At 38.5% G+C, this 23,281-nt stretch overlaps 1 protein-coding gene across 1 annotated transcript in view; it reads left to right on the plus strand.

Annotated features, from left to right (window-relative positions):
• The window catches only part of MAN1A2 (mannosidase alpha class 1A member 2), a 139,717-nt gene that overhangs the window by 59,200 nt on the left and 57,236 nt on the right, over nucleotides 1–23,281 (plus strand). The window contains exon 5 of the mRNA XM_026054301.1: nucleotides 2,189–2,269. Within this exon, the coding sequence (XP_025910086.1) occupies nucleotides 2,189–2,269 (81 nt within the window). The remainder of the gene's footprint in view (nucleotides 1–2,188; nucleotides 2,270–23,281) is intronic.

Genomic DNA, 23,281 nt, shown 5'->3' on the forward strand with positions numbered 1-23,281 from the left:
TAAGATATGTTTGTATTATTCGTTAATGGAAGAATAGGAGAATGTTCCTTGAGAAACAACAGTGCCTCTGCAGAAGAAATGAAGGCAAAGTCTAATAAAAAGATCAGACTTTATTAGCTGATAGCTAGCAGCATTTTTTCTCTTTTTTTTTCCCACCATGATATATAAATTACTTAACATTGCAAGCTAGGTGTTTTCTTCCACTGTGTTACTGAGATGCTTTAACAATAATGCAGAATGCCAGTTGAGTGTCCTTTGTCTGTGGCTTCAAAATCAATTAGAAGAATGGTTATATGGTGACTGATATTTGGGCGTTTTTTCTTATCTACAGAGTTCATTAGTGTTAAATGGGAAAAAAGGCTCTATTTTGTGCTTATGAGGGCTTTTGGTTCTAATGTGGGGAGTATTTCATAAATTGTGTGACAAAATTTGTATTTCAATCCTTGGCCTTGCCCTATGACTCCAAAAAGATTTTTGCACTAATGCACAACATGAAACTTCAGGCTGGGGTTGAACAGATGCTATTTTTTTCCTTATTTTAAATGCTACATTTCAAAGAGGATTTCTCTTGTTTCATATATAGCCTATGTGACAAACACTAAAAAAATTGTCCTATCTGCTTCCCCATTGCTTCCCCTTGATAACCGCCTGAGAATTATACCGCCTACAATGGAAAACTCTGCCCATGTCAGAAACAGCATAGGCATGATGGTAAAATTGTGAATGTGGACTAAATTGCTTCCTAGTTATATTTTGAACTAAAGCACTCTCAATATAAATTAATAGGCTCAATCCTGTACATGTTGGAAAAAAATTACATGGCCCACTGGGCTTAAATTGTAGCTTCCTGTGCCTAAAAAAATATTCCTGAAAATTATTGAGTTCCCTTATTAATATGAACCTTGTATTGTTCAAAGTAGAAACAAACTCTTCTTACAAATTGTCCTTGAAGTTTCTGTTCCTTTTGGATGATTTTTTACTGTGAAATAGAAGTCACTGGTTTTGCTGTGTGTTTTTTCTTGTTATTTATGCCCGTAATAGATATTAAATGGAATCACACTTTGCATTGTTATTTTCCATATGCATTTTTCACTAAAATCATGTTTTTTAGATATTTCAAACTTTAGACTTCTAAGCATAAAGAGTATTTAACATTTAAAATGTTCATCCAATCTAAGTAGTACATTGTTCTGGGATATGTACAAAATGCCTGATACTACCTCAAGTGCCACAGAAAATATAGTGTTGAAGGGAAAATACTGGTAAGTATCATATTAGCTACATATTAACTGCTAGAACAACTTGTACAGTGCAACTGCTAGCCTCTTTTCTGGGTAGAAGGAAAGCATGTCTTATCTCAAGTCTTTTTTAAAATAGACATTTTAAAATATACACAGTCATTGGATTGAATAATTGTAAGTTTATGGGAGATACACGGGCTATACAACGGCAAAGGAATGAGTGGAGGCCAGCAGGACACATGATAAAACTACATATCTTCTGCTAATATTTCAAAACAGGTTAAAAAAAATGCCGTAGTGAATTTAGCCCAAATATGTTAAAAGTGAAAGGAGGCAGTAATACTTCTTAAGCTTTTGAGTTTCTCAGTGGTTTGTGGTACATATTGTCATAATATTAAATATATGAAGGCTTTTCTTTCTTTAAAAAGAAAGAAGTAAAATGGAGCTAAATTTTAGATGATACATGAGTAAATCAGGGGAAGACAGCACATCACAGGAATTGTCTAATTATCCTTCTACTCTACGTTTAAACCCAGAAAAATCACAGGAATGCTTAAATATAAGAAAAAATAAGATGTGCTGAATTATGGATGTAGAGTCTTTGTCCATACCTCAGAGGACTGGCAGTTTGTACTGGTAACATAATTGGAGACAGGAGAAAATCTAATATGATCACTTCTACTTGCTTGCCTAGAGGTTCTCCTAGCTGTCATGAAGATGTACACCGGAATACTAGTATGTGTCTAGATCATGGCATGGGGCAAACCCCTGCATGCTTATTTGCTTTGGGTATTTACTTAACCGATTTTTTTGTTGTTGTTATTGGACTAGGGAGCTTGCTAAATATTTTCTATTTATTTTAAAATTTTAAAATTTTATTATTTATTTATTTACTATTTACTTTTAAATTTATTAATTTTATTATATATTTATTTCCCCCCTTATAGAATTCTGAAGTGTCTGTTTTTGAGGTCAATATTCGCTTCATTGGTGGCCTTCTGGCAGCATATTACCTTTCAGGACAGGAGGTAAGGAAACTGGAAAGTATCAGTGAGTTTTCATTTTGTGTAGCAGATAAAGGTTGCATGTGCAGTCTTTTTTAGAATCGTGTTTTCTCTGCAGATTGCAAACTAATTTTACAAGCTTGTTTCTGTGCAGCTTTATGCTAATTGGAAACCCTCAAAAAGATCATTGAAAAACTTCTTTTCTCAAGGTGTTTTCAGAGGAATACATCTTCAGTCTGAAATATTAAGACTCTGGGCGCCCAGGGTGCCAACAATAACTCAATTTATCTACAAGAGTAGAAATAATAGTTTTGTCACTTGTCCTGTAAGGCTGTGGATTTGCTTCACAAAAGTCATAGAAAATATTCTCATTTTCTTATTGACAAAATGAAAAATAACACGTCAAATTTATCCTACTTTTGAAATGCCTAAAGGATCTTGAGAAGTAATCAGAGCGCTTATCCAAATGCATGCCTATTTTAAAAGGGTGCATATACCCAAACACTTGTGATCACTGACTACTTTGGTTTAGTAGTATTTTTGTGGCCTTATTTCTCTTTACTCCTTATACTTTAATAAGGATGGAACCTGAAAGTTTTTCTCATGTTTCAACAGCTAGCTGTCTTTTGGTTGATCTGTTGCCCATGTCTTCGATTTTGTTAATTTTGATCCTTTTTTTGGTGATCCTCTGTAGTCTTCTACCTAAAATACTGGACTCAGCCATATTTCATTGGTTTCATTCTTTTCAAGGTGTTTGCTTCTTGTCTCTCTTGGTTTCGGGGAGGATCATGTGTCTACCACAAGTTCAGAAGTTGTACAAGAACCCTAAAAGGAACTGGGAGAAATTCTCTATTTCTTATCTTTGTAATTCTTTGGAATCATCCTGAGACTCATGAATTTTCTCTTACATAAATGCCTTATATTTGAAAATAGAATACACTGTGGCAGAGTATGAATCTATTGCTTATCTTAAAAGAAATTAATTAAATTTTCATCAAGTATTGCTGCTTCTCCTTCTTCACTGCCCACACTCTCTAAGCTCTACCCAGTCTGTATTAAGATCACCTGCAATTAGTCGTTTTTATTGTATGAACTGTTGTAAGAGGTAAAGAATAGATTTTTGTTACTCCATCTCCTTTGTAGCAATCAAAGTGCTGAGCTTGTGTCAAGGGCACTAAGTCCCTCCAAGTCTGTCAGGCTTGATTTTGCACCAGAGTTTCCTGAGAGCTCGGTAAGGATTTTACCCTCATAGTAGCCCTACACCCACTGCTGAAGAGTCAGCCTGTTAACTCTAATGGCATTAAGTACTATGTTAGTTACTGGGATGTACTCCTTGAACTTAGCTACTGTGAATGTGAAAACATGATCAATACTATACCATATATTGCACACAGCACAATATCAAGAACTTTTCTGCCCTAGTAAACTCTCGGAGTCAGTTTTTTTCCGAGTTCAAATGTTGAGTTGGTTTGAGATGCGGTATTTTTAGTCTGGTGGTCTTTGGATACTCCCCCAGAATTGGCTCAGACTTGGGTCATCTATCGTTTATTTTCCACTGCACTCAGACATGTAAGGAGGCACTTTTCAGCCAGAATGAAAACAAGCAGATTGGATCTCAAGCATTTGAGTATTTTGCCATTTAGGTCATGATTATGCACATGACTCTGTATATCTGAGGATATCCCTATGTATTGGTTGGATATGCTTTCTTTGTTCATCGTCATTTAGTTTCTCATTTTCTCTTCCCATTCCTTCATGATGTTCAATGCGCATCTTCCTTCCTCCAAACATTGCTTTCTCAGTGATTTGCTAGATCTTTATTTAGGAGTCTGTTGCATTTCTTTATGTATTTTTGTGGAGCTCGTTTGATATTTTGAAAAATAGGTCAAGTACATAGAATATGCCTCTTGAAAATAATTATGGTTTTTTTCTTTGCTCTTACCTTGCATTAAATCTGGTTAGTCAGCAAAGGAGAGTTACTGCTGCTTGACCGTTATAAAATCAATTCTTATTTCCTTTTGATTTCTGTCACTTGCTCTAATAAAGATGCTGATCTAACAGCTTTGAATGAAAGGGTCCAGGGCCTACAACTGCATTAGGTGGCCATATTTGGAGAACTTGTTAATCAGCATGGTTTATCATGTCTTAGTCATTTGTATGGAGAGGATAATTTTGCTTGAAAGGGTTTTGTCCTTGTTATGATTCATCATAGATTCATAACTGCAATATTGATTGCAGTTTAAAAGAGGCCTAGGTATTAGGTTAGGTTGAAATGTCCTTCTTATTGCCACTTTTAGAAATGTTATTTTTTCAATTATTTATTTTTTCAGAATAGCATGACTGTATCTATGGCATATTTTAGTTATCATATTACTGATATTTCTTAGATAAGTGTCAACTATATCAGGTTTTCAGTGATGGGAGAGCTGGTTAAAGAGGATGGCAGAATTTAACAGCCTTCACAGTAAGATTGTACTGCTGTCTCTTCTTGCAGAAAGAGTTCTTGCAGAAAGAGTTCCAGTAATTTCCTGGACAGGCTGGTGAGTTGGGCAGAGAGGAACCTCATGAGGTTCAATAAGGACCAGTGCAGGGTCCTGCACCTGGGGAGGAATAACCCCAGGCACCAGGACAGATTAGGGGTTGACCTGCTAGAAAGCAGCTCCACGGAGAGGGACCTGGGAGTCCTGGTTGACACTAAGTTAACCATGAGGCAGCAGTGTGCCCTCGTGGCCAAGAAGGCCAATGGGATCCTGGCTGCATCAGGAGGAGTGTTGCCAGCAGGTCAAGGAAGGGGATCCTGCCCCTCTGCTCAGCTCTGGTGAGGCCGCACCTGGAGTACTGTGTGCAGTTCTGGGCACCCCGGTATAGGAGGGACGTGGAGCTTCTGGAGAGGGTGCAGAGAAGAGCAACTAGGATGATTAAGGGAATGGAACATCTCTCGTATGACGAGAGGCTGAGCGAGCTGGGCCTGTTTTCTCTGGAGAAGAGAAGGCTGAGAGGGGATCTGATTAATGTGTATAAGTTCAGGAAGGGAGAATGCAGGGAGGAAGGGGACAAGCTGTTCTCACTGGTGGCCAGAGACAGGACGAGGGGTAATGGCCACAAGCTGGAGCACAGGAAGTTCTGTCTGCAGGTGAGGAGGAACTTCTTTACTGTTAGGGTGACAGAGCAGTGGAACAGCCAGGCTGCCCAGGGAGGTTGTGGAGTCTCCTTCTCTGGAGGTCTTCAAAACCCCCCTTGATGCTGCCCTGTGCCACATGCTGTAGGTGTGCCTGCTTGAGCAGGAAGGTTGGACTAGATGACCTGTAGAGGTCCCTTCCAACCTTGAATATTCTGTGATTCTGTGATTCTCTTGTGCTCATTCACTACAGTGGATGGGAAAATAATAAAGTATACTTCCTTTACAACAAGAAATACTGCTGCTGTAGCAACAGGCAGCTTGTTTAAAATACCTTAGGCTTGACCGGTCCATTGTAGAGCATAAACCTTCTTTTATTTGACACGTGACCTTTCCAGAGACTTGAGCAGTCCACTCTTACATTTGGGAATTTCTACTGGATTTCTCTGAGCAAGAAACACGTGAAACCATAGTTTGAGTTTGTGTTTTCAAGGTCCTTGGAACTGTTGGCTACATTTGTATTGCTTTACTATAACGTTTTCTTGATGTAGAGGAACAAAGTTGTTTCTCTGTCTAGCCATCTTCCTCCAGAGTGCTTTATGAGCCAAAGAAAAATGAATTGACTATAAAACTTGTCAGAGTAGTAAATCTGCCCATGCATTTGGTTTCAGTCACCTTAAGTTGAATGAAAACTGAAGGCTTCTGGGGGCCAGCGTAGTAGGTCTGCAATCTGTGAGACTCAAGTTTAAATCCTCCATGCAACGAGAAATTCTGTCTGATTGCAGACAAGCATTCACATGTATATTGTCTGATCTGTCAGGATGCATATTATTAGATCCAAGAGTGTGACTTTCTTGACTCTACTTCTAAATAGGGATAAGATCCAGCTCTGTTATTGCCCTTGAGATTTTTCTGTGTGAAGTTTGTGTCTGTAGCTTCTCGCCGAGATATATTAATAAAATATGTAATGATTATTAAAATATCTAATGATTATATGCTAAAGTAGAGAAATATATACTTTCTGTTTAATTATGTTGTCAAGCAAAAGAGAGAAAGTGCCTTATTAAAATAAAACATAAGAAAAAAGTGTGACAACCTCCTTAGGATGCTTTAGATCTGGTCAACTCTCTGGTGTTTTGCTCTGTGCCATATGTTCCTTCTAATTTGTCACTGATAAATTAGCTACCAATATGAACCCTTTACTTCACTGATCCTTAAACTTCTTTCAGCCATATGTAAACAGGCTTACATAGTATTCAATTTCCTAAGAGAAAATTTGTTGCAAAATTTGTTACGCCTATTCTGACTTAGGAGCCTGCTTGTTAAGTGGATGTACCAGAATTCAGGAGCATTTGTTGATAGGAAGTGGCTGGGAGTTATATTTACAATCAACCAGGCACTCCTTTTCTCCACCCCAGATTGCAATAGAATGGATAAATGCTAGCAGTTTGTGTTTCATCAAGGCAGCAGCATGATCTTACAGGTAAATTGTTATGTTTTCTACCTTCTGAGCTCCCAGGTACCGCTGTGCTTCTTCACTGTCAGATGGCCTAATTAACATACCAGGGTAAAATACACAGTGGTCTCTTATACAGCCTGACCCAGGCTTTTCTCAGTAATTTCTGTAGCAATTACACGGAGTCACTGAATGGTTGAGGTTGGAAGGGACCTCTAAGAGAGCATCTAGTCCAACCCGTCCTGCTCAAGCAGGGATACCTACAGCACCGGTGCACGGGGTTACCTCCAGGTGGGTCTGGAAGATCTCTAGAGAAGGAGACTCCACAGCCTCTCTGGGCACTAGACAGGCTGTTCATTATGTCTGAGGGATTATGATAATAACTAGAGAAAAAAATGTTCTATATGCCTGCTTTGTAGTAAACATTGAATATGGCAATCTAGGATCAAAATCAGTCCTACATGGTTTAAAAACAACTATTTTGTTCACAATATTTTGCAATAGTATTTTTCCTTCATTTTACATTATCCTGGCACATATTTTGTTTTTTCCTGTAGTTTATGCATCCCTTTTATTTTAATAGTTTTGAATGATGCTCAAGGAGTTATTTAGCATTTTCCCTAGAACGTTTTGTTCATCTCTCAATTCCATTGTGAGTACTAATGTAAGGATAGAAATGCATAAAGAAACAGTGTATACAGAGACTGGTACAAGACACAGCACTATTCTCACAAGAAAAGGATGCTTTTACAAGTCATACTTTTATTACTGGATTGGAATCGCCTGTTCTTGTAGTTTCAAAAATTCTCCTGGCTTCCTTTGTTATCTGGATATTAGTCATGTTAAGTAACTGTTCTCTCAGGGTGCTGCTTGGAATTTTTGTCTCTCATAGTGCCTGGCTGGTTATCTGCTTTGAGACTGGCTTGCTCAAGATCCCGCTTAAGTTGGTTGCTTATTACTTCTCTCAATAATACGAAGCTTTTCTTTTCACTGTGTATGTTGTAGCCAGTAAATTCTTCTTTCAAAACAAATGAATTATCCGGTTGGTTTTTATTGGCTAGGTGACTGATCATTTTTCCTTCCCCTTCTTCAAGCTGCATTTGTGTCTTTGGATCCTTCTGACTGTCAGGGTAGTTGTTACTTTTCTCCAAAGGCTGCCTTGTAAAATCACTGCCTGTCCAAAAGGCTGTCAACTCCTGACGCAAAAAGGCAACAAGCAGGCAAGCAGCAAGAGTGAAGGTCACCAAGTAGAGAAGAGCTGGCTGACCCTTCTGCGTTAATGTTGAAGCTATGAAACTTGCCACAAGACCATAGCTATATCCTATAGCAGAAGTTACAAAATAGATCCGCGAAGAATTTGCACGAATATCAAATCTATGAGAGTAGGCTATCAGGAAACCAGGAATTAAAATGTTCCCAAGTTCTAGGACAGTAAAAGAGCTGTTGTCAAAAGCTGATGTAGGGTACCACACTGGAATCTTCAGCAGAAAAGGGATTTTCTCATGGTGTACAGAATTGGATCGTCCAAGAGCTACCATTTTCATTATGTTGTCCCCCCACATGGTTAGAAAAGGAGTGATATGCACAAAAAAGACATCGTAGACCAAAAGAGCGAGTAGAAACAAACTGCAATTCTTCATCTTGGGCATGTGAACTGTTTTTAGTTCATAAAGGCAGATAGAGATTGCTAGAACATCTTGCAAGATCCAGGCCCATTGGTTGTCATTTCTGAAGACCATCCAAAAGACAACAGTGAAGATGCTGAATCCTGCTACGAGCAATTTCTTCACTTCTAAGCCTTTCTGAAAATGCTGTAAATAAACTTTCTGCTCTCCAAATGGGAGTTTGTTCACGGAAGCAGAGAGACAGCTGTAGAGGCTGAGAGATGCGTATAGGCAGAATAATCCTATCATTAAACACACTACACGATCATAGAAGCAATAAAGCATGACTAACAAAAAGGAGGATGTTGCTATCATTCCACAGCCAAAGAGGATATCCGGGTTGATGGTTACATGTTCAAAATGCTCTGTTTTTTTACAATTGCATTTCATGTATTGCTGTCTCTTCTTGTCTATGGCTCCTGCCCAGTAGCCTCCAATGCTGACTGTACCCACTGCCAGAATGAACATGATACCCAAATTACACTCCAAATCTCTCCCCAGCTTCTTGAAAAATAGATAGATAAAGTCCGTATTACTGAGCAAATCTACAGGAATAGTAAGCTCTTCACAGTGATCCCAGTCACGGACATCCTTGCAGCCTCTTGGAAAGGTTGCTAAGGTATCTCCCCTGAGGGTTAATAACCCTTGAGTTCCATTTATTCCCTGGAGTCTCGAGTTCTCAAAGAAGCTACAGTCACCGTTTCTCTCTGAGGCACCTCCGGTAATGATGTCTGCTCCAAAAGAAGAAGGAGGACAGCACAAGGCTGTGAAGGTGAAGCTCTGATCCAGTTGGAGCCAGTGAGGTTGGTTATCCTTGGATTGAAGGAAGTGTAGCCAGTATGAAGGGGCTAAGAAGCAGTAGTCTCCTCCCTTCATGGGGAATACTTTGACGAGTCTAATTTGCTGAGCCAGTATTTGCAGAAAAAACAGGAAGAGCAGGTGGGGTAGAAGCAGTGCCACTATCTTCCGGGTGTTCTGCATCCTGTATGACCTTTTCTTACCCATTCCTTTATCCATGAAGGCTGCTGTCTTTTTAGGATGACTCAGCTTACTTCCTTGTTACATTGCAAGCCCTAGCAATGGACTTTTCTATGGAGCTAGCTGTGTATCTCCCATTGGAGAAACGGTCTCCTTCCTGTTGGGTGGCAAGCCTGTCCCTTCCGTGGCTGCAGCCCCACCCTTGTCTGTGACACCGCTTGGCTCGCCGTGGTGACGAGCGGCTGCCCTCCTTTGCCTTCTGTATCTCTGGGTACCTTCTGGACATTGGGTCAGCCCAGTAAATCTTTTGACAGCAGTTTCTTTCCTTCTTTTTCTATAGGCCATTAAAAGAATGACGACAGATTGGGGAATGGGGAGATGATAACTCTAATGAGAACTTTTCAAGTCATTTGATGTTAGATAAAAATACCTTATTTCACTTTATACTACCTTCATAAATTTTTAGCCTTGCTTAAAAAATGAAGAAAAAAAGTAATTTCCTATATGTTTTCCTTGCAAGCTTTATATTCTGCTCCCTCTCTTTGGCTCATGTTAGAACTTGAGAGCCTGTGTGTATTCAGTGCTGGAAACTGAATACTATGGTGTTGGGAGAAAGTATCTGGAGCAGGCAGATCTAGGAGCTTGTCTCTAGGTTAGAGAAGGCAATGCAAATCATTGTAAGCCTGACAGAGCTGGAGATGTTATTAACACAGATCTAGAGAAACTGGGGAACATATAGTTTCTTTTGCATACCCCTTTCAAGTACCTAGATTCATCCAAATGAAGAGCTGGCCAGGATGTGACAATCTTGACTAGATGGATAACTAATTGAAAGCACATGCAATCAACTTCCATTATTAGTCCTGCTTTTGGGACTAGCATGTATGTTATGGTCCTACCAGAACTTTCCAGAGCGCACCCAAGTACAATGATCGTTTGAAGGTAATCTGGCTGGTGTTGTCTGGGTATTCCCATTCATACAATTCTGAATTGTCTTGCCCCTTCTGTAAAGGTGTTTTTTCCATGAGTGCTCTTGACTACTTTTGACTATAGTGTTACTTTACATACTTTCTTACTGGTCTTTGACTTCCAGTTTCTTCAGGAAAGAAGGCCAAGGAAGGCCAAGGAATTCCTTCAGGAATACGAAGGCCAAGTCAAGGAGTACCTTTAATATGAATATATCCTATCAACAGGTTTAATTTAAAAGATTTCATTTCTCAGTTCTGAATTGGGTGTTTTTAGTTTGTTGAGATCTGCAGTTTATGAAAAGTAGATATGTTTCTCTGTTTGTTTCGGTAGAATGACTGTTGTCAAACTGATAAATATCAAGAATGCACTTTCATTGATATGTTTCATTTTTTTCTCCCCTAAAAAGTATTTTCTCGAAGTAAAATACAAACCTGAAACACAGTTAATGTTACTCTATCTAAACCCTTTCAGTCATCTTAGTCATAATAAAATGCGTATATCCTTTCCAAAGTACAGAACTAGCACTGATGGAATTCTGATAACTTCCACATGAGCCGTTTTCCTGTGCTCAGTAGCTTGTTGAATCATTCTTTTAGCAAGGGGATTGTTTGACTCAAATGCTTTAACTGAAAAGTTTAGTGTCCTTTTGTTCTTTTAGCTTCTAATGATGACTGTGAGTAGAAATAATAGGGAAAGATTCCTGTTATGTGTGTGGTGTGGTGGTGTTTGTTGTTGTTTTTTGGTGGTGGTGGATGTTGTATTTTTGGGGGGTTGTTTTTGATTTTCAGTTTTTCACTGAATCAGCGCTGCTGTACAAACTCCACTGAGGATTAGAGTGAAGCTAATATAAGTCCTGATTAAAACAGTGGTGGGCATAAAAATGGCATTTATTTAAATGGAGGTGTAATACTGTAGCAGGTCTAATTTTTTCTCCCTATACAGATATGGAGAGAATTTAAGTTATATGGTCATACTGGCTGCCCTGACAGGGCAAACACATAAAAGTTGTTGTATTAACTTGGGTTTCAACATTCACAAATCCTTTTAACAAACCTGGATGGGTTCTTTAAATGTGTGAGTTTTTCTTATTTTTATGAGCTTTGCTTTTGGGAAACTCTGATCTAATAAACAGACTAAATAAATCTGAGCACCTGATAACATGTTTAGCTGGAATTTTGGCTTAAATGTTATTAAACCTGTTTTTTTTTTTTTTGTAATTAATATTTTGATATGTGTGTTAAGATGCAGGCTTTATTTACCTATGCCTATACTGTTTCTTACTTCACTAGTTTTAATGGGTAGGCCTATTTTTTATTTTTATTTTTTTTATCCTCAAGAATTCACTGCTTTTTGTGATATATTTGCCTAGTGTTGGATTTTTTTTAACTGTAAATGGGTACATTTTTAACATTTTTTAGGGAGCCAGTCTTTATTTCTTGTCTGCCTGTGCATGAGAAGCGCCTGGCACCTGGTGCTTGGACCAGACAGTGGATACACACTTGTATGTGTTGTTGAGAGGAGACTGGTGCTAGGGGATGCAGCTATAGAACATGTCTTCTAAAGTGATTTTTTCTTTTTTGTATGAGCATGGATTTCCCTCCAAGAAGCATGCTTGCTGTCTATAGCATTTGTCTAACCCCTATCTATATTTGCACTCTGGACAAATTTACTATTATTAATTTTTTTTGTACAGTTATACTTTGTATAAGTGTTCCATGAATGTTCATCCATGAAGATTTACAGTATTCCTGTAAAAGAAGATGTTGTCACCATGTTAATTTCAGACAACAACAACTGAGTAGTGGATATATAAATTAAATGGTGAAGGTGTTCAATGGTTGGAGGCCTTCAACACACAGAAGGATGACTTTGCATGTGCTTGATTTTGCATCTTCTCAGAAGTTAATACTCAGAGTGCCTAAGTCTCTCAGTCATGGATTAGTCCTTGACTCTTAGGAAAATTCAGCATGTTTTTGGAAGCAAAATGAACCAAAAAATAAATGCTTTAGCTAGTGGTCTCAAATTCTATTTTGACTGTCTTGTCCAGCATCTTATAGGAAGTCTGTAACAAGCCTGATTATTTAAGCTATGGCTCCTGGTCCTTCTGCTGTGCTTTCCCATACTAGTTCAGTTGCAGCTTGTTTACAGCAGCATTCAGAGAGACGTGAACAGGCCGGAGACTTGGGCAATGTGGAGCCTCATGAAGTTCAATAAAAGCAAGCACAGTGCACCAAAGGAGGAATAGCCCCATGTACCAGTATGGGTTGAGGGTTGATATGCTGGAGAGCAGCTCTGCAGAGAAAGACCTGGGAGCTGTGGTGGGCAGCAAGTTGGGTGGGCAGCAAGCTGTGGTGGGTCAGCAAAGTGCCCTTGTGTCCAAGAAGACCAATGGGATCCTGGAGTGCAGTAGGAAGAGTGTTGCCAGAGGGTCAAAAGAGATAATCTTGCCCTTTTTGTCAGCCCTCAGGAGGCTGCATCTCAAGTACTGTGTCCAGTTCTGGGTTCCCCAGTACAAGAAGGACATGGATCTACTGTAACGAGTCCAGCATAGGGCTACAAAGGTCATGAGGTGACTCCAGTATCTCTCATACGAGGAGAAACTGAGAGACCTGGGCCTGTTTAGCTTAAAGAAGAAAATACCCAGGGAGAGAACCTTATCAGTGTATAGAAGTAAATACAGTGTACATAAAGGAGGATATCAAGAGGATGGGGCCAGACTGATTTCATTGGTAGCCAGCACTGAGACAAGAGGCAACAGACACAAACTGAAAGGAAGGCAGTTCTGCCTGAACGTGAGGGACAGAGCACTGGAACAGGTTGCTTAGAGAGGCTTTGGAGTCTCCTCCACTGGATATACTCAAAACCTGTCTGGATGCAGTCCTGTGCTCTGGGTCACCCTGCTTGATCGGTGGGTTTGGACTAGATGATTTCAAAAGGTCCTTTTCACAGAATGACAGGGCTGTGACTTGCTGTCTGCCTCAGGTTCATTTTTAATGCCATCGAGTTCTATTCAGGACCTAATAACTTACAGCTATGCCATGCTTTGTATTTATGGACTTCAGGACATGGACAGAACTGTATCCCTGGTTTACACGGGACAGTAATTCTATGATTCTGAGACTTTTTCCAGTTCTTGAGTGTGTTCTGGTTTGTAAAGATGAGGACTGAGAATTAGGATTTTTAAGTGATGCTATTTTACCTAGACTTCATTTTTTAGCTTCCCATGAGGAGATTCTTGGGCTAAGCAGGAGTAGCCCTGTTTTGCATTTAAAATAGTTAGGCGTTTTATTTGGTATGAATTGCATTTATCTACAGTGATTCCTGTCCATGTTGACTACTTCTTTTTCTCATAAGTAGAGCTCCATTAGTCCTTAAAACTCTGCAGTTTGTAACAGCAAGTAAAATATTCCTGGTAGCAACAATGAATGAAATTATAGAGCCCTGGAGTTTGATGGAGGGTCGGTTGTTGCATGGAATATGTTGCTTTGCTTGAGGAATAGCATCACATAAGGGAGATAAAGCAAATGGTATTCTGCTGGCATTTGTGTGATAGTGGCAGGAGGACATTTATATCATTATGATAAAGTGTTCTTGTCTGTTGCTCATTCATTAATACCTAAAAAGGAGTAGCTTGTTTTTTATATATATAGAAAAAAAGCTATTTATTTGCAATATTTGCAGTGTATTTGCAATGTTAGAACGCTTAATGATCTTCTGTGTTTACTTTGCCAGCTTTAGATCTAAAAGAACTCTTTTATGTGATCGTCTTTTCTCATTTTTATAACTACAATCAAAATGACATATCTTTTTGGGTAGGATGATAATATAACTCATGTGGATAAATTCCATTTGAAATCTGTCATTTAAAATAGAGAGCACAAGCTGTGGAGTACCTTCTATTCTGTTAACAGGTAATCAAAATAATCCTTTTCCAAGAAACTGATAGGCAGTTTCTCTTCTGTTCAGAAAAAAAAGAGCTTTGTAAAATTATGGTGATGTATGCCAGCTGATCTGTCCTACAGATAACTTAAATCTAGTAAAACATAGATCTTCAGTAAGGCAGCATATTTTGTGGACTGGTTTCCCAGTGTGTCAGCTGTGCCCATGAAGGGGCTTGTCTAAATTTGCCGGAAGGTTTAAAACTCATATGGAATAACCTAATTTTATCTGACCTGTCTAATAAAGATTTCATTTTGTTGCCAGGAGGTAAGTTCTTTATTCATAAGTGATCATGAGAACTCACTTGTCTCTCATATGACAGTCATGAAACTTGGATCTTTTCTCCTAAGTTTTAAAGCACTGTCATTTATATAGCCCCTACAGTGTGGTCTGTAATCCTTGTGCACTTTCTGATTACCAGACTTGCAGTAAACCTTTTTTGATTGGGAAATGATACTAGCCTAATTCATTGCTGCGTGAGAGCTCTGAATGGCTCGCAAAGGAGGAAGGAACAAGGGGAAAACTGATTTCTTGGCATATTTGTTCACTGTGTTCTAAATCTGATTGGAAATTAGTTTGCACGTTAGCATAACATTATTCAAAATGGTAGCATTAAAAATAAGCTTTGTAGACAATATAAATACAGTAGCTATGCAGTTATTGCTGCTCTTAAAGCAATTTCTCTGGTCATGTTCCTTTATAGAGGGTTATAAAAGATTAAAAAAAAAAAATAGATTGTATCTGCTTGCATCACAGATATCTCCTGATGACAGCATCTATTTTTGTCTCCCTCTTCAATAGCTTAGTAGTCATATTGGTGTTGGTCGGCGTTAATAGTAACAAGCACCATGTCTTACCTTTCATTGTAGTAAACATTCATTCATTGATATTACTGTTGATACAGTGAAATGGCAATACCTACCCACTGAGTTTTCCTGTGCTCTTTCTTCCTGCTTTAACTTCTGTGTTGGAGTTTTTCAAACTTGGCCTTGTTCTTACAAGAAGTATGATGCTGTTTGGACAGCTTAAACACAGTTTCTACAGTTGAGTTTTAAGCTGCCATCTTTTCACCTTAAAACAACAACAACAACAACAACAACAACAACAACAAACTGTGGACATCAGCACATCTTAAAACAGGATAGCTTTGGTTCGCTTTTTGAAACCTGTTTTGACTTGGTGCTGACTATCAGTTTTCTCTCAAAGGACTTGAATATTAAAAACTGTTGTCCCTTAATGGTTGCTTACCTGATTCCAGTGGTTTAGACAAGAACAGTGTGTTTGGTGCTGTGTGAGAAAAAGTAAATGCCATGAATGCTACAAAAGACTGCTAAGCGAGGCCACTAAAAATAGCCAGCTTGCCTCCAAGGGTAGGTATGCCTATCGCATGACAGAAATGGTGAACCCTCCTAGTCTGCTGGGAGCCTAGAAGATGCTAAATGAATAAATCTGCAGTGGTACTGAATTACCATTTCTGAATGGAAAAATTGACAGACAAGTATCTTCCTATTAGCATCGACCTTTTTTTTTCTGCAATATATAAACCAACAGATAAATGCCTGAACCAAAACAACACCAATATTATGTTCATATTTAAGAAGGGTAACGTAAGGTAACCTAGCTGATCTGTGAATCAGTCAGGGTGATATCAGTCCTGTCAATGTCTTCTTCTGCCTGATGTATATGTTAATTGTATGTAAGCTAAAATGCGTCTGTAAATGTTTGAAAGGTGGCCCGTTTGCTTCAGTCTAATTCACTAAATATATCCCCCTTTGTCAAATGCATTATTAGAGAAATATTTTACACATGACACTGTCTTTAAAAAACAAGTTATGATTCTGAAAATGTAAAAGCTGTAATTTCCTTGAATATAGTATTTCTGTAGTGTCTGTGATTTCTGTATTTTAATCTGTCATGTCATACCAATGGGAGGACGGAGTCTGTGTATAATGAGTATACATAGCATGAAGTAATATGTAATTTCATCTATACTTTTTTTTTTTCCTCTGGTGAAGACAAATAGAGTTTAAGGGGTCTGAGTCATTCCTGGCAAAGTTTAAAGAGGAAATCAAGATTGTTTAAAATGGAAATATTGGAAAGGCATTCAAAAGAAATGAAAGACAAATACAGAAGAATGATTGAGCAGAGGAAGGAAGGAGAAACTGATGTAATGTGAGCATGGAACTGAAGGACAAAGAAAGTTGCAGAGAAATGTGGGAGATTATGGAGCTGCTCAAAATGAGTCGATACGGTATTAGGAACAGATGCTTAAAAAAAGGCAACGTCAGAGAGATTGATAATCAGAAAAGGTAGATTACTTCTAGTGGGTAGAAAGGGCTCTTGCACAAGCAGCTTGACTTCAGAACTGTTCCTTAGAGTTCTTAATATGCTGTTTGCTTTTTAGATAAGATTGTCTGTGATTTCTTGATGGCTGCCCTACTACATTTTATCTTCCTCTTTTCCCGTTACCTTTCTTGCTTTTTAAACCAGCCTGTTTTCTTCCTGTGTGCAACTAATGGGCAAACATCTAAGCCAGAGGTGAGACATTCTCCATGTTCTCATATCTGACTTTGTCAGTAAGGAGAAATCGACTGAAAGGAGAATCTCTTTTAAAGTTCACTTTTCATCCTTGCAGAATGCTTAGGCATGAGTAATTCTGCTTGGTATGTTATTCGTATTCAACAGTATTGCTTCTAATTCTGTTCTTCTGTGTTTCTGGAGGTAACTAAACTGCCAGTGTAATACTGTTTGTGCATGTAAGTGTACACTGGAAGAAGTTAGAGACACCCAAGATAAAAAAAAAAGGAAAATACAGTGCAATAATTTGGATGAGAAACGGTGTGTTCTATCTTAATAGAATGATCAGATGTAGGAGGTGTTGATCCTTGTGACATTTATTTTGAATTTAAATGATCTGTGAGGTTGCTTATGTGGTATAAAGTGCCTCAATTTAAAGGTGCTTTGAACATGGAGAAAATGCATTTTTTATGCTCTTGATATAATTATTGAAGTGAATGGAATTTACGCTTTTTATTTGAGATAGTGTTTGCTAAATTCTTAAATCACATTTGAATGTGATTTGCTGGTTGTTTAGTACATGCTGAATTTTCACATTTAGATACTCTAGAGTAAAATTCTCAAATATTTTTAAAGGTGACTTATGCGCTAGGTATCTTATGGGAATATTTTAATTTCATTAGCATGAAATCTCATGAATGTTTTATTAGGTTCTAAGACTCCTCAGTCTGCTGTAACTAGATTCCTCATGTCTCTTGCCCAGAAAAGCCTGTGGAAAATTTAAGCAACAGGTAGGGTGGTATCACTCAGGAATACTGTTTATAAATCCTTTCCTGCTTATGGTAGAAAACTATCATAGTATTGTGTTATATTTAGGAAGCAGAACTGGGTGAAACAATTAAGTTCAATTTTATCAAATATAAGTAGGAAAAGTAGCAGTTAATCAGAAAAGGTTGCTTTTGTGCATGTATAAAATTGACTGATGCATTCAAAGTATTTTTCTGCATTATTTTCTACTTATTTTGTTTTAAGGTAAAAGGGAAATGTTAAGTTACCTAGTTTCACGCATCATCTAAAACTGGGGACAGCCTTTCTTGCCTTTCTATCATAGTTTTGAGTTGTCAGCAAAAATGTATCTTTCAGAAAAAATATCTAGCCCGAACTTTTATAAAAGTATTTGTATAATTCCCTTTTGCAGGTTCACTGGCTAAACAAAATGTGGAGCTAATCCATACTTTGTGAAAATCATGGGTATTTACGAAAGCTTCCTCATAAGAACCTTTTTTTGAGTTTAGAGAGGATCATGGGGGCAAAGGGAAAAGAGAAACGTAATTTAGAATGAGGACAGAAGGAGGCAGTTACAGAACATTCATAAATGTTGACTTTTTCTGAGCTTGTGGAATTGGTAGTAATGTTGAGGGTGGTTTTTTTTTTTTTGGTTTTTTTTTTTTTTTTGAAAGAGGGAACATTTCTTGGAGCATTCTTTGGTTCTTGAAGCCAGTAAATCAGCAAGTTATGGAGTATTTATGGATGAAGTATTTGCTTAATCTCATTGTTCTGGAGAGTAAAACTCTTGCAGCATAGCAGAACTTTGCAGCAATAACTTCATGAACATAATTGAACCCAGACTTCCATCTGGATGAATTTGGCGGTTTCTTTTAATATTTGGGAGACTTTTAGGATTAAGGACTTAAATCTACTTTCTTTCTCTCTGTCTGCATAAATTTTGCAAATGTAAGTGCACCAACCCTCACTCCAGTGCAATAGTATAAAAGGCTAAAGTTTAAATTAATATTATTGGGCATCAAAGCTTAAAAAAAAATCACTGTATTACCCTTAGACCTTCATTTCATTGCTCAGATTCTGTGAATCTGCTGTCATAAAACTTACTAGTGCTGGTTAGAGCTCAAAACTAATAGAGAAGAATGAAATTGAATCCTTGCAAGGTAGTCTTAGTTACTTATATGTGATTTAGTTTGTGACCTGGTCTAGATAATCCACTTAGATTGATGGAAGCTGTTTCTTTTTTTTTTTTTTTTTTTTCCAAAAATGGCATTTGATAAAGCTCAAGGGTAAGTGTTAACTTAAGGACTTAAGGATTCAGAGAAGAGAGACTTTACTGACCCTTGAAGGAGAAGAGAAACTGAGTTTTAGACTTGAGGTTCATCCCCTTGTCCAGGTTTAAAATGATTCTTTTTATTTTGACTCTTTTCTTAGACTGCAGAGATTGGTTTGGGTTTTTCATTTGCATATTATTTTTTTTCTGTCACACAGAAAATAACATTGATTCTGAAAGCATCCCTTTGCAAGTCTTGTCTAAAGACTTAATCTTTTAGAAATGCTAAAAGTGTGGTTTATCTAGTTCCTATTGCAAGTTCATTGAGAGAGCACAAGGATCTTAGCTAATGATAGTATCTTAGCTGTGTCTGTGAGTACTTCATTGAACATCTGCTATGATTCAGATACCTACAGTAATGAAAAGCTGTCGTTATATTTACACAATTCTGCATCTTTTAACTACAGTCATGTAATTAAAACTACCAGTCATGAAGCTGGTAGTTGCCATGTTAAGGCTTTCATAAAGGTTTTTATGTTCTGTAAAACAAATTCCAGAAGTGACAAGTCTCTTCAGCTATTGCTGCAAACATCTGTAATATGTTTGTAATATAGTAGTTCTCTATTGTTCAATAGCCAGATGCATGTAAGGATGCCTGTACTTGTAAGGAACCTTCCCTAGGAGTATTGTAGGACCAAAGTACAAGCCTTGAAGGGAATTGCACCTTGGAACTTAGGGCTGTTCACCTGGCCTGCACATATTTTCTTACTAAGCAACACAGTAGTGGCAACAATTAACAACATTTACCAAGATAGTCTTCCTGTTGTTGTTACCAAACTGCTTTCAGCGATAAATCACTAGCCTCTGTCTCTATCCATTCAGAAGGTTATACCTGGCAAGTTGAATACTGAATGGGTAGTGAGCCTTAAAAGGCCTGTGAAGAGTTTAGTGATACAGATATTACCCTGGGGGTAGAAACACCTATTTTAAGTTAGGCCAAGAAATATTAGGCCTTTTCCTCAATCAGGTATTCTCAGAAGCTCTATTCTTTACCTGCATTCAACAATGCATGCACCTTGTGGTCTTATGTCATGCTTAATGTTTAAAGGAAATGTGTATAAGGATTTGATAGTAACAGTAGTACTGATGGTGAAAGCACTAGACTGTCATGAATCTGTTTTGCCTTGTCTGATTTCCAGGATCAAAAGCCATCGTACCTACAGAACCCACCACATTACACCATGACTTTAATGCTCACTAGGTAGTAATTATCAAATTAAGCAGAAGTCTAAAATATATTGCCTTCTCACATAATGACTTAAAGCCTGATTTATGAATGAAGATGAAGAGACTTTTTAATTTATTTAAAAGAAATTTTTTGGTGATGTCTGTTCCAAGGAGAAATTGAGACAATTCTATGCAATTTGCCACCCAGAACAGTGGAAAATAACACCTAACAGCTATATTAGCACAGTATAGTTTTCCTAAAAGTTAGTCTTACATTTTATTTCAGCCACTGGATATATTGATAGGGCTTTTAAAGACTCTTCTTAAGCTTTGAGGATTTCTGCTGAATATTTTGGCCTTACTTGTATTGACAGTTTCAGAAACGTGCTCTCCATATTATGAGGTGACAAGTTCAGTGTATAAAGCATCAGTTAAAGGCTGAAGATTTATGCCTTTCCAACTGATGTGCTGGATATGCTAACCTGTAAATGTTGATTCAAGTTTTGATCTTAATGAGTGATCTGCTTATCCGATTTGGATTTTACATTTTGCATCTCTCTTCAGATACAGCCTCCTAATCACTTTCAACTGACAAAAACATGCATGGCTGTCTCTTTTCTCACCCAAATCTTTATAGAAAAACATGGTATCAATCATTAAGCTATTTTGTTATTCAGAAGCAATTGTGTGGTATTTGTAGGATTCTGAGATGACTATTAGGTAGGGAAGTACCTTGATAGACAGAAAATCTTTAGGTGTTCAAAGTGTTTCTTTGAATTCTCTCCTTGAGAGGGATATAGAGCTGTACAATTTTACCTTTTACATGCTAAAGCAGGAGGATCTAGAGACCCTAGCCCAACAGAGGTGACCAGAAGACTCCTGCTAATCACAGCATGGTTTTACAAATACTGTTAGCAGTGCTGTCTGAACTAATAGTTATTTTTATCTCCCTGACTACTTCTTCACCTTCTGGCTTGCTCATGTTCTGAAATGACCAGCACAATGATTGCATAGCTTTAACTGTCCTAGTTTAGTTTCATGCTCAAACTTTATACATAATTAAAAACTGCCTCCAATAGCTTGTTCACGAATCAGTGTCATATTGAGTTGTTTAAAGGCTGGATAGCAATACATATAGTTTTATGTAGTACGTGAGTACATAGAGTAATCCTAAAGATAGGAATATTCTTCTAGTGCAGATATTTTGGGAAGCATTCTTCAATTGAATATTTCCTACTAATGTTTCAGTTTAATAGTAGTGCAAACAAGCGATACATGTAAGGTTTTCAGATGCTGCAGGATCCAAAAGCTGCAGTTAATAAAATTCGATCTACAGATCTTTCTGAGCGATGTATAAATTTAGCCAGAAGTCATAATTACATTGTAGATTATACAATAAAGTTTTATCTCTGCACTTCTGTAATTCTGTAATTCATCTTTGACTGTGATGGTTCTATCTATCTAAAAACTTATAAATCTGTTCCTCATTCTTGATGGATCTACTACTTCCCAATTTAAAATTTCAACAAGAAGTTTTAAAATGTGTTTATGGATGTTAAGCAGCTAATTTTCATGCAAGTAGGCCAAAGGGTTGGCATTCTCTTTACTTCCAGTCACCAAAAACTCTACCTGTGTTGTTCTTCTTATTTATAGAATCATAGAATCATTATGATTGGAAAAGACCTTCATCAAGTTCAACCACAAATCTATCATCACCATTCCTGCTGAACCATATCCCTAAGTGCCTCATCTATGTGTTCCTGAAACACTGCAAGGGACAGTGACACAACCACTTCCCTGAGCAAACTGTTTCTTTTACTACTCTTTCTATATAGAAATTTTTCCTAATATCTAACCCAAACCTCCCCTGGTGCATCTTGAGGCCATTTCCTCTTGTCCTATTGGTACCCATTTTGGAGACCAACCCCCACCTCACTGCAACCTTCTTTCAGGTAGTTGTAGAGAGCGATAAGGTCTCCCCTGAGCCTCCTCCAGACTAAATAACCCCAGCTCCCTCAGCTGTACTACAGCCCTTTCACCAGCTTTGTTGCCGTTCTTTGGACATGCTCCAGCAGCTCCATGTCTTTCTTGTAGTGAGGGGCTCAAAACTGAACACAGTTTTGTGTTCATCACCAGGGCCAAGTAGAGGGGGACGATCACCTCTCTGGTCCTGCTGGCTACACCATTCTTGATACAAGCCAGGAGACCCTTGGCCGCCTTGCCCCCCCTTGGACACACTGCTGCATGTTCAGCCGGCTGTTGACCAAATTCCCTCAGATCCTTTTCTGCCACACAGCTCTTCAGCCACGCTGTCCCCAAACCTATGGCACTGCATGGAGTTGTTGTGACTGAAGTGCAGGACCTGGCACTTGGCCTTCTACATTACAACCTTGTACAAGCTCATACATTTGGCCTCAGCCCATCACTCCAGCCTGTCCAGATCCCTCTGCAGAACCTTCTTCCCCTCAATCCCCTCATCCAGATTGTCAATAAAGATATTAAAGAGGCCTGTCCCAAACACTGACCCCTGGGGAATACTGCTTGTTACTGGTCACTAGTTGATTTTAAGTCCATTCATGACCACTGTCTGGACCTGGCCATCCAGCCAGTTTTTGACCCATCAAAGAGTCCACCTATGTAAGCCATGAGCTACCAGATTCACAAGGAGAAGGCAGTGAGAGACTGTGTCAAAGGCCTTACTGAAGTCTACATAAGGCCTTTGTCTTTGTGGCAAAGGCCTTTGTCTCTTCCACCACATTGGCTCAAGTTGATTCCTTGGCTGTCGTGCACATGCTATGAGATTGCTCTCAAGATGATCCAGCTGGAGGCCTGTACTTAGTGGTGTCCCCTAGGGGTCAGTTCTCGGTCCGGTCCTGTTCAACTTACTCATTAACGACCTGAATGAAGGGCTGGAGTGCTCCCTCAGCAAGTTTGCCGATGATACCAAACTGGGTGGTGTAGCTGATAGCCCTGAGGGCTGTGCTGCCATCCAGAGGGACCTGGACAGACTGGAGGACTGGGCGGTGAGAAATCTCATGAGGTTCAACAGGGGCAAGTGCAGGGTGCTGCACTTGGGGAGGAATAACCCTGGACACCAGTACAGATTAGGGGT

Source organism: Nothoprocta perdicaria, unplaced genomic scaffold, assembly GCF_003342845.1.
Source record: "Nothoprocta perdicaria isolate Ctin4 unplaced genomic scaffold, notPer1 scaffold_120, whole genome shotgun sequence".
Classification (NCBI taxonomy): domain Eukaryota; kingdom Metazoa; phylum Chordata; class Aves; order Tinamiformes; family Tinamidae; genus Nothoprocta; species Nothoprocta perdicaria.